General features: G+C 47.6%; 1 protein-coding gene across 3 annotated transcripts in view; it reads left to right on the top strand.

Annotated features, from left to right (window-relative positions):
• The window catches only part of PRDM1 (PR/SET domain 1), a 32,882-nt gene that overhangs the window by 3,961 nt on the left and 16,890 nt on the right, over window positions 1–12,031 (top strand). The window contains exons 1-2 of one of the 3 annotated variants that reach the window (XM_040060797.2): window positions 4,577–4,711; window positions 6,243–6,491. In XM_040060797.2, coding sequence (XP_039916731.1) covers window positions 6,309–6,491 — 183 coding nt within the window. In that variant the 5' untranslated portion in view covers window positions 4,577–4,711; window positions 6,243–6,308. Of the gene's footprint in view, window positions 1–4,576; window positions 4,712–6,209; window positions 6,492–12,031 lie in introns of those variants that run through there. The other 2 variants (XM_040060796.2, XM_040060795.1) reach the window with 2 other exon arrangements.

The raw sequence follows: 12,031 nt of genomic DNA, 5'->3' as shown, positions 1-12,031 counted from the left end.
GCACAGACTGAAGTTTCACCATTGTTCATGTCACTGTGTCTTACCAGGCAGGTTGAGGAGAGAATACCCCAAAAAGTGTCATGACTGCCAAGTTGGGAAGAGACATGAAAGTTGAAATAGTACAATTAATTCGAAGGTGACTTCATTATTTCAGCTTGTTGTGAGCTTTTTTTGGCGCTGATGTCTGAAGTGAGCCTTCTAATATATGCATACCATCTCATCCTGCCTCCATGACAATCTGGAAATCAGCCTATTTTAAATGAAAATTTTCCAAAGCACACTCTTTTTTTCAGTCCTGTTGTCACCAGTAAGGTTGGAAAGTAGTTAAAGTAGTTGGAATGAGTTGGCCAGTTGTCATTCATTTTTCCTCAGACTCAGTTAAAATGGACAGAATATTCAAAACTCCACGGTTGGGATGTGAAAGGCTGAATTTGTACTCAGATTTTCTTGTCCAGTATAAACCTGTGTTGGTAGAAACATGCAAAGACAATAAAAATGTTCTTTTATGGGCTCTTGACTGTCATCTCTACCTCTCCCAAGACATCATTGCTCAGAAGTGTGATGGTAGCTAAGAAGGGAACATCCGTGGTCCACCTTCTCACAAAGCTTTCCTGCCCTCCTGATATCAGGCCCAGACAGCTTTGGTACCTTCTTCTCAAACTCAAGCCTCAACAAGAGGAAAAGACTGAGGCTTAGTTCTCGCTTCTGTGCACTGTGAGAATATTTTTATTCCATTGGAGCAGAATTGTTTTGGCTTATTCATACGTCATCCGAGCAGTATTTTAATAAGGCCTAGTGGGAAACCAGAAGGGGTATGGTATTTTAGTTTGACTCCTTTTTTCTCTTTTTAAGGAAAATTTCTTGAGAGGATGAAACAACAGAAAACAAAAGTGATGTTAAGGCTTGCACTAGGCAGTAGCTGAGAGTGCAGCCGAAAGATCTGCTCTTGGTATTGCACAGCCAAGACAAAAATAAACGTTTGGCATTTGGAAGTGCTACGAGGCAATGACCAGGGTGCTCTGTAATTAAAGGCAGTCCTGAAAGCTGCATGTGTTAATTCAAAAGCCTCCTGGCTATAGCACACACCACCCCAAATGCCCTTGCAAAAAGCTTCTTGTAGATTCAAGTGCAATTTTAATTTCTCTCCTTGTAGGCAATACCAGCTGAAGTTGTCTAGGGCATACAAAGCCTCTGAGATCATATCTGAAGCCCATAGGCAGGCTTTGCAAAGGTCAGGCCAGTCTGAAGAGAAGATGGCTTCTCTTTTACAGTGAAGTGTAACTTCTGCTGTTGCACAGTCACCAAAGGATCTCTCTCTTTTTCCCTTGAATCTGACAGCAACCACGCTTTCAAAAATGTGGCCCCAAAACATGAGTGCATATCAGAACTTGAAAGCAAGAAGTTCTTAGAGTTTGATTTCTCAGTTGGCTTTTAAGAGATGTGCAGTAGTCCAACTACATCATGTACCTTCTCCAATAATGACCACAACTGGTCCCCAAATGTTTACCAGCACAAGGATGCCTACATGCAGGAAGTGGGAAATGGGGGTGGGTCTGGTAGTTACTCTTGATGTGGTCAATCTGCCACTGACCTTGTTTGGGGAAGGGGAGGATGTGAAAATGAGACTCTCCTTTAATCTCTCGTGTGCATTTTATCTCCCCTCCAACTTTTTAAAGAAATTTCATCTATTAGAGCCAGCTCCCTTCCCTCCTTCTTCCCCTTACAATTACAGCAGGCGCAGGGAGAACAGCAGCAGTGGCAGCTGAGGCTGAGTTGCACAGGCTTGTTGTTGAGCTGAAGTGGTGATAGCATCAAAGGAAATGGATGGGGATTTCTGAGATCAGAGCTGTTAGGGCCATTCATGATTTGTTGCTAGGCTGAAAGCTGCTGCGGAGAGAGCTGCCTGAGAAATGCTGATTAATACAGTAATTGAGGTTTTCTATGAGCGAGAAGGAAAAAATTAAAATATGACTAAAAATGTTCTTTTTGAAATGAACAACATTTTGAGATTGCACATTCCAGACAATGGCAGCTACTGGTACAAACGATTTCTATAAAAGAGCAGAAAACTTCTGGTTGAACACGGTGTCTTTTTATGTTTCTCTCTTAAGGAGGAAGGTCAGAAGGTCAGTCTATATATTTCTTTAATGGCAGAGTTTCCTCTGTGATTCTTACTTTAGTACACATTCTTAACAATTTGTTTCTGTCTCTTTTTCTTGATAAACGTAGTTTTATTCGTTAGGCTGGATCTGCACATCAGCAAAACCCTTCTCCTGAACTAAGGTAGTTCTGGGCTCAGCTTCACTGAGACACCTGGAGCTAATTTTGGGATAGCCTCAGAGCGTGCCACAGAGTTATTTGAAGTCCATAGGCTTCATAAGCTATACTCACCTCCCCAGGCTCCAGGGATAGCACCGCAGTGACCTGGGATATTGGCATCCTCCTGATGAATATTTCACTTCATCTGATGCGATCTAATCTAATCTCTGCTTCCTCTTGTTTTCCAGCCCAAAAGCATTCTCAGTTCCTTGAAAAGCAGATTTGCTTTTTTTCCCCTGCTCTCCTTCACATTAAGAAGATCAGTCTCTGAAGGAAACACATCAACCCTTTCTTCGTGTCTCCCCTCCACCCCCCCTGCTTTCTTTTTTTTTTGGTTTTGTTTTGTTTTGTTTTTTCTTGCAAGCTAACAGGGAAGTGAAAAGCTCTGAAACAGCTGCCTCTCGGAGTGAGACTATTTTTCGGTAAAATAATCACCTTCAGTATGACTACATTGTTTTTCTGTTCTATGGCAGTGTGACTCAGCATCAGTTAATTAACCCAATCAAGTAGGCCGGATTTCTCTCCTTTAATGAATGGTTCTTCCTACTTCAGAGACTTCCTAGACCTCATTTTGGATGTGCCTCGGTTTTACAGGGTATATCCAATTACATTTCTATCCTTCAGCCCCAGTGCTCGGGCCACCTCTCCTGTGGAATTACGCTGTGGTGGCAGTTAAGCCAGGACACTCACTTGCGAGCAGTTGCCCTACTTAGGTCTGCTGCCACGAGCCCTGCCGCGCTAGCGCACACGGAAGGTCTTTACACAGATGTGCTATTCTCAGCATCGCAGGCCCAAAATGGCAAGTAATCCTTTCCACACGTCTTTTTATCAGTGGGAGGAGGAGCAGGTTAAGGGAAAGGGGTTTGTGTACGCCTGTCAGGGAGACAGACAGGCACCCGATTGCATAAACCTGCTTCCTGCCGCCCCCCCTTCTCCCTTTTTTCTTGTGAAGAAATAGGTAACTCCAAGATCACCCTAGAATACAAGTACATGTGCGTTTAGAGGAAGAATGTGAAACTAGCTGCTGTGTAAAGTGCCGGGCAAGTGACGAGAATTATGCTTGCAGATGTGTGAGAAGGAAAAGTAGCAAGAGTTGCCTCACAGTGAAGCAGCTAGCATTTGCACTGGGCCGTGGATGGCTATAAATGGAATTGTGCATCACCGTTCCTCTGAGCCCGAGGACGCCTCGCTGAAGAGACAGGACCACTGAAGGAAGTAAGGCATCTGGTTGTTTTGTAATGAGAAGCAGGAATGCTCTTAATAATAAACAAACAGGACATTGTATGCCATCATCACAGGATGTCCTTCCTTCAGCCAGCATGCTGACTTGGATCGGAGGAAAAAAAAAATTGGGTGCCGGGATCTGCTGATTGTTCTACCAACCCTCTTTCCATCAGCAGTGTGCTCCTGGATGGCCGCTGGCACGTTGCCCCGTGCGAGATCCGTGCTCGTTTTCTTACCGTGCTGCGACAGGGGCATCGGGTTTGGAATCACGGCTTGCTGCTGTGAGCTTCCCTGCTGTTACCAAAGGAAAGGGGGAAGGTTTTGTTTAAGGGAAGAAACAGAAATGTTTTTCCCAGTTCCTCTTACAGGCACTGATTAGAGACTCGGGAAAGGGATAAAATCAAAACTCTGAAACTCCCAAATCTGTCATCTCAAGTAAAGTACTGTGATTGTTGAGGTTTGGGAGCAAGGACTCTGAATCGAGTTTTAATCAGTAAACTAGTAAATTAATTTTAGTGGGTTTTTTGGGGTTTTTTTTAAAATATAAAGTTCTACCAAGTCAAACTGCGCAAGAACGAAAGCGGGCACGTGCTAAACCCCGGAGCTTAAAAATAGCACGGAAAACAGATTTCTAGTAAAAGCTGCCTCAGGTGCGCTCTCCCCGAAGCGCCGCGGTGCCCGCCCACCCGGTAGATCCAGGCGGCGGGGCAGCGCCGCGGCTCTCCCAGCTGACGCACGGGGCCGAAAGGAAGGGGGAAAAAAAGAAAAAATAAAATAATAACAGTGATGTAAAAAGAACCCAACGCGGGTGGGCTGGGCGGGGCAGGGTCCGCAGGTAGGGCCCCACCTCCCGCGCTGAGAGAGGGGCCGGCGGAGGGAGGGAGGGGCCGGTGCGTGAGCGCGGGCGGGCGAGCGGCGGGCGGGCCGGGGCGAGCGGAGCGCGCGGCTGTGGCAGGCGGCCCCCCAGCGTTCCCCAGCGGCAAGAGCAGCAGCACCTGTGACAGCCGGGGGAGGGAGGAGCGGGAGGGGAGCGGCGGCTGGAGGTGTGAGTCAGTCTCCCGGGGACCCGGCCGCTGGAAGGAAGGAGAAATGTTTACTCTGTAGAAATGAGCCAGGTTTGCCGCCGCCGGTGGGCTTCGGTGTGGAAACGCGCGCGGACTCTGCCCCGGTAAGGAGCGCGATGTCGTCCCCTCTCTCACCCCCGTCTCCACCTCCCCGGCTCTTGCTTCTCGCCCGTCCCGGCGCCCGCGGGACGGAGCAAAAGTTTCCTCGTCGCGTCTCCCGGATCGGAAGCGCTCCTCTGATCGGCATTAACCCTTTCGCTCCGCCGCGACGCTGTCACACCCCCGGCCCGAGTTTTGCCGTTCGACCCCTCTGCCCCTTCAACGCCGAGGGTCCGGCACTGTCGCGCTGCTCGCCTCGACCGCGGTCAGGACGGGGCACGGGGCCGGTCCGGCGGCGGCGGCGGGGGGGCCGTGTATTGCCGCGACCCCCGCCCCAGCCCCTTCGGACGGCCCGGCTGTGCCTCCCGGGAGGGCCGGTCCTGGGGGACCCCCGAGGGTCTCCCCCGAACCCACAGTCAGTCAGCCCTTAACCTCTTTCTCGGAAGATCGTTGCGCTTTCAGTCTTCGTGTTTCGTTTTGCCCGGTGGAGGGGTGTGAATTTCATAGTAGCTGCATATCCAAAAAGGAATAATGAAGGGATTTTACGCTGTATTGAGCGTTATTCTCAGCTACGGCGTAGAGATTTTGGTTCCTCATGGACATTACGGAAAGAAACCGACCCTAATACGTGTTCTAGGATAGGTTTGATTAACAGTGCTTCTGTCGTTATCAGACAGAGGAGCTAAAGGACTTGCTGGAACTGTCCTGCTAGGCTCATCCCAATGCTTTGGGATACTAATTAGGAGGTACCATCAAAATCAAAAGGGATAGAATAACTTTTTAAAAGATTGTTTATTTTATTTATTTCCCCTGCTCCTTTTCTGGTTTGATCCCCTGGAACATGTTGCAGTGCTTTGTGCAGGGCTGCTGCTACTACAGTGATGCTGGCAGGATGTCGGCTTTCTCAGCCTTCCATGCCAAAGGATAAGGGGACGTCAGGAGGAGGCGGGGGGGGGGGGGGGGGGGGGGGGGGTGTTGGGGGGGGAGGCAGGTTGTTTTGAAAGTTGTTTGTGTGTTGAAAGCCGGTGGGAAAGTTCAGGCTTCCCCATTTGGAAGAGGCAAGGCTGGGTTCCGCTCTTCCAACATGCGCTTTCCATTTTTAGCTTCATTCAGACGCAGACAGCAGTTCCTTTCCTCTTCCTCTCCTTGTTTGTGTGACACTTTTCTGAGGCAGCTTTTCCACAGGCGACTAAGTGGTCTCACGGCCATGACCCCACATTTTCTTCAGCACGGAATATTCTTTTCTCTCTGAAGCATTAAGGAAAGGGTCTGAAAAAGGTAAAGTGGTTGTCACAGCCTAAGGATTTTCTCCTCTTTGTTTTTTGTTCCCTCATTACTACCGAGGCTGGCATTTCAAAGTGCTGCTTCAGTCAGAGCAGCTTCGTTTACACTGCTTTTTGGCTATTACTCAACTGTACCAACTATCCTGCATACGCTTTTAAAGTGTCACAGACTACTGAATTAGTCACACTGTATCAACGGAAACCACAACACTGAAGGACAATGAGGATTAAAGGCTGTTTTCTTTTTTTCCAGGCTGCTACGCAGTGTAGCTCGGACACTGTGAGTTTCAAGAATCTGGTGAAAGGGAGAGAGTGGACAATGAAAATGGACATGGAGGATGCTGACATGACTCTGTGGACAGAGGCTGATTTTGAAGAGAAGTGCACATATATTGTAAATGATCACCCGCTGGATCCCAGTGCCGATGGAGGCACCCTAACTCAGGCAGAGGCTTCCTTGCCAAGGAACTTGACTTTCAAATACGCATCTAACTGCAAAGAGGTAAGCGGCAGTGCTCTGGGGAAGGTTGGAGTCAGACAAGCCAAATCACAGCGCTTTGGAAAGCGTGTGCTCACCCTGTCTTTGATTCTTTGGCTTACACACATACACACCCTAACAACAACAACAAATGCTGCCCGCTGGATTTTAATATGCGACCCTAATAGCTCTTTTAAGAAACTGTGTGCTGGTCATCTGTTGTGTAATATTTTCACTGAAAACTGCAGCCAGCCTATCCCTGAAACTGGTTCTGTACCAATTCACAAACAGTTAAATTTTCACACAATTTGAACAGCATCTGAATAAGCATATTTAAACTGTGGGGTAGTTCTTTGTGCCAATTTCTAGGCTGCTGTTTGCCAGGACCATTCATTGCCTCTGGCTCAGAGATTAAAGTGCCTCGGTTGTCCAATAAATAGCTTTAAAAAAGTAAAGGAAAAAAACCCAAAAAAACAACAACAAAAAAAACCCAACAAATTCCTGGAAATGTGTTTAATTATTTCTTTTTGTTTTCCCTTTGGTTATGAAATTGCTTTATTCTTTTCATGAGCTTGTTGTATTCCCAACTTCCTAAATTCTTAAAAACTCTGGCATTAAGGAAGTAATGGTAGAACTGTAGCAAGCTTGACAGAAGGGTGGCTATAGCTTAAATTAACTTTTGTTTATCTGGGACAGTATCTTCACCGGTAGCTAGCCGTGCGAGTCTGTCCTATCCTTGTCCCTGGAGTGGGTACATTCTTTGTTGTTGTTTCAGAAGGGCTGGAGAGAAACAAGCCTGGATGAGCAATTTGGTTTTGTGTTTACTCCTCCGTATAGAGTAGCTATTATAGCTAGGTGTGATGTTCGGTAGCGTAACAACCCAGGGGACAACCCTTCATTTCTCCCTGTGCTGAGACTTGTGGTATAGCAGCTATTACCTGTGCTTCTGCCTTGGCTAAACATACTGACCACAGAGCTGGAAAGAAGAGGTACACTCACCTGTGCCTATCAAACATTTCCTTCCAGAGCAGGTACTTGTTTAATCCTGTGTACAGAAATAGGGCCGGACCCCCAGCTGAAGAGTGATGGCACCGTGGAATTTAGCTTGGCAGTGCCTAATAGAGTGCCAAGGACGTTTGGTAAAAGGTTAAAGCTAAATTCTCCTTTAAAATCCCTCTTCTTTTCCCATCTGCCCTGCCCTGCCCTGCAGAACTTTGGCAGAGAAAGATCATGCTCCAGAAAAAAAGTGTGAAACCTGATTTTGTGTTTTTTTATTGTTAGATAGGTCTTAGTTTGGCATGAAGAGGGAGATAAAGCTGAGACTCTGCCATGGGTTACGGGAGGATTTCTTGCTTGAAGGATGAGCTTGCAGTGTGACAGCTCGGGTCGGTCGTTGGCCGCTGGCTGATGACTGATTGGCTGCTGAGGCTGCTTGCTCTCTCTGGCCCTGTAGAGTCCTGCTGCTGTGGCTGGAGACATCCAAAGAGCTTTCAAAATTCCCGACACTGTGTTTGGAAACACCAAGGTGTAATTTCCTTATTCCCTGGTTCAGGTCAGTGAATCAGGAGGATTGCTGCCATCTCATAAGAGATGGGGGGAAAGAGAAGTTGTTGAAAGTTATCTGGCTCTTTCTTGTAAAATGTGACCCGTCCAGCTCCCTGCTAGTGGGAGTCTGAATATAGGACATCCTCCTTTTGTTCTCCAGAGCTTCCCCCGGTCTTTCATTTGTGCTGAATTGCACCTACCCTAAGGAGCAATAGGAGCTTTTAAGCCCTGACTACCTTTAAGGTAGCTCTGAGTGGAAGGGCCAATATGATGTACTGTTTTGCCCACCTTCTGTGAAGGCTTCACTCCGGTGAATGCACAGACAGGTCTCATTTGCCTCTCATCCGCAGGCTGAGGTAGCTGTAAATGGCAGAATCCGCTCGTGTGCTAGTAACTTCTTATGTGAAACGCTGTATTTTTTTTTCTGTATGCTGTCCAAGTTCGATTTTGTGTAGTGGGTTCAGGACTGGGTACATGCATTACTTTTGCGTGTTGGTGTTTGTGGATCAGTGAGGGAGCCTGATTATGGGTTTGACCTCATGGAAAGCTGGAGTCCTGACAGCTCAGCAGAGTGTTTTTTTCACTTGGAAAAGAATGAGGTAAGACTTAGGGGGATGATGCGTGCGTGTTTGCCAGTGGGTTTCAGATGTGAGCTGTCTTCATTGTTAACTTTGGGGAAAAGTGTGGCTTCATCTGTTTGAGAGTTTTAAATGCTGAGTCAGTTTATTGTCAAAAAACATATAATGCATTGCTTGTGAAATGCTGATACTGTCATGATTAGATCATGAAATCCTAGTGCTGTCACAATTAGTATTGTATGTCTGGCTGGAGCAGGAAAAGTACTGCGTGCCTGCTTAGGAGGGAGGAAGTACGGCTGCTGCTGTTTGGGGAGAGTTGCTTTTGCTATATCTTCTCCTTGTGAGCTTTGTGGAGCTCCTCTTTAAAGGTTTATGCAATTTGCAAGGGAGCCCATGACACGTCATCATATTCTTGTTTATTCTTGGATCTTGATCAGGGACTTTTCTGAAGAACGCTTTTTTTGCTGTGAGTTCACAGAATGTGTCAGCATTTAAAAAAATGAATTACTACTGCTCATAACATTTTAGGCTGTTAGATCGACATGAAGTCATTTATTTATTTCTGTGTGTGAATTACTTATCCTTTTCCCCCAGTTCAGGCAATTGTCAAAAAACGATGAAATGTGGTGTCAGGCTTATGCTCTAGATGGCCATATGCGAATGATCTTTTCATGCAGACATTTAAAATTTTTTTTTTCAGTAATCTGCCCTTTGGTCTGGTGCTTTAAGCCCAAACAGCTCTTCTTGATATACAATGACAGTTACTCTGCTTTCTTGAATATTACTAGTATCTCATCCTGGTGTGTGAGCTTTGACAGAGGAAAATGTATCTTGGCAAACCACCCATTACTGTTGCATATCTCTGATAAGGACATTCTTAGAGATGGACCCTGAATCAGTGATTTTGGTGAAAGCAGTGATTTTGAGCTGTTACGAACTGTGCCTCACTGACTTCAGACACTTGCTCTCCCCTATTGCTTTTATTTATTTTTTTATGTGGTTGCCGAGGAAGCCATCTGAAAGCATTCTGTTTTGTGGCATCACTTTTAGAAAACTGGTCGTTGAACAAAGGGGTGAAAAATACACAATCATAGAACCAGTAGCTAAAAATATTAAAATCAGTGTTAATTCAGGACACATGACGGCCTGCCCTACTTGCGTGTGGAGAATTCTGCTGTTTTAATAAAGCCAGTAAGAGTTTTTTCGGTGTTTTGGTTTTTTAAAGCAGTTTAGCGGTTCCATTGCAAAATACCGTCCCCTTGCAGAATTAGCAGGAGCCGTTGTTTTACTTCAGTGCCCTGCCCCAAAACAAAGATGCAGGAGCGTTGCTCTTCCAAAGCGCCATCTCAGATCAGATTTGGGACCGGAGCTCACCCGCCTCACGCCCGGGGGCCGCGGGCACACCGGGACGTGCCGAGCGGGCCAGGCGGGCCCCAGGCGTGCCCGGCCCCCGGCGCCGCATTAGGACCCTGGTCAGTTCCAGGGCCGCCGTCCCGGGCTGCCGCCGGCCCCGGGCTCCCCCCGCCGGGCCGCCCCGCCGGCGGCCGCGCTGTCCCCGCCGGCGCGCCCGGGCGCCGCTCGGGCAGCGGGCAGCGGGCTCCGGCTGAGGCCGGGCTGCACCTTCCTGCTGGAAATGCTGTTGTGCCGAGAGGAGGGACGCGGCCGAGTGCTGGGAGCTTTGAAGAGAGAACGGGTAAGCGCCTGTGGAGCGGAACTAGCGGGGGAAAGCAGCCCGTGGCTGCCGTGCGGAGAGGTGCGGGCCCCTTCCCGTGCGGCGGCAGAAGGGCTCCGCTTCTGGGGAGCGCCCGCGCCGGGCTCCCCGCGGTCCCGGGAAGGGCTCACCCGCCGGGCGGAGCGGCGCGCTGGAGGACACCTGGCGGACACAGCTCCGAAGTGCCGCTCTGGCACAGCCCTCCGGCAGCCCGGGGGCGGCTCACCCCCGGCTCCTGACCCGCTGTCCTGCCTGCCAGCCCTCGGCAGCTCCCTGCTTCCTGGCCTCTTCTTAAGCCGCCCCCGCTGAGCTGCGGCGGGGCAGGAGCCGCTTTTGGCTCTGGCAGCGGGGCTGCCGGCAGCCTGGAGCCGGGCTGCCTTGGCACCGCTGGCGCCCTTCTCCCCGCATCGATCCCAACAGCTGAGCTTGTGCGGGAACAGTGGAGGCCGAGAACTGGTGACCTGAGAGCCACCGTCAGCTAAAAGTCATCTGACAGCTTTATAGCCTGGTTTAGCAAAACTTCGGTGTTGGCACACACAGATGTGCAGAATCTTTTCTGCCGAATTCTGATGGGTACCGGCTGAGAAATCATCTTTACTTCTCCTTTGGCATATCTGAACACAAACACTGTCTGTAAGGTGGATATCAAAAAGTATCTGCTGTGTCAGAGACTGTTTCAAGTTGACTAGTTCAAGGAGTGATTTCTAGAGATTCTGAGAATTTCATTAAGGTCGTTTTAATTAAGGCCAAGATATTTTTAAAACCATGAAAAATCTCAAGCTATCATGCAGTAAAACTGGTAGGGTGTGCTTGTAGCTTGGTTGTGAACTTTTCTTGAAAGGGCAGATGGATGTAAATGAAGATATATAGGGAAAATGAGAAGAACATCTGCCTTTTTCAGCTCTCTATGAGACATGTACAAGCAAGACAAAAATAAAACTGAGCCACTGAGCTTGTTTCAGCATATGGTAGGTGTAAGAAAATTTCTGGAAGCCCCTCTTCTCTCTCTTCAGTCCAGATGCACAGATCAATGGAGCATTAACTACCTCTGCTGTTGATGTTTTAATTTTTTTGTCTTTGTAGTGTGCTGAAAACATATGTTAAAATGCAAAAGAGTACAAACAGCCACCATGTACACCCAGCAATCTGTTTCCAGGTGATTCCTTGAATCCATGACTGTTATTTGGCCCCTTTATTTTGACATTTAACAGGAAATTATGCTAGGTGTTCATTTTTTACTGGGATTTTTAATCTTGACCAGGCAAGGATTTTAATCCACAGGCAAGGATTTCTCTGTCTGCCTCTCACCTATACATTAAGGATCATACAGTGTAAGAAAATGTTCAGAGAAAATCAGAAGGCTTAGTAATTTGTGAAGCACGTCTACATACAGTTCAGTGTTTTTACCACTCTTTGTTGAGAAGGACTGTTAAAAGAAATAGAAAAGCTCACTGAAGTGAGCTATCTGTAGAGTCTGACGAGTGTTGATCTGCTTTGGTAAAGACATCAATTCCTTGTGGTGTACAGACAGCCGTAATCCCAGTACTCAGTCTTCCTCAGCTACTTCTGGTGTTCCTGTCTTGTTCTGAAATCCTGACGAGCAGAAAGACAAGTGGCAAGATGTGTGAAAGGGAAATGTTCAATACATTTTGCTGTGAGAGTTTATAATATATTTGGTTATAATACCAAATTAATGGACTTTCTGCCTTCTTTTTTTCCCCCCCACTATC

This window comes from Hirundo rustica, chromosome 3, assembly GCF_015227805.2.
Source record: "Hirundo rustica isolate bHirRus1 chromosome 3, bHirRus1.pri.v3, whole genome shotgun sequence".
Taxonomy (NCBI): domain Eukaryota; kingdom Metazoa; phylum Chordata; class Aves; order Passeriformes; family Hirundinidae; genus Hirundo; species Hirundo rustica.
Note: the sequence above shows the minus strand (reverse complement) of the source record. Positions and strands in the feature narration are given on the sequence as shown.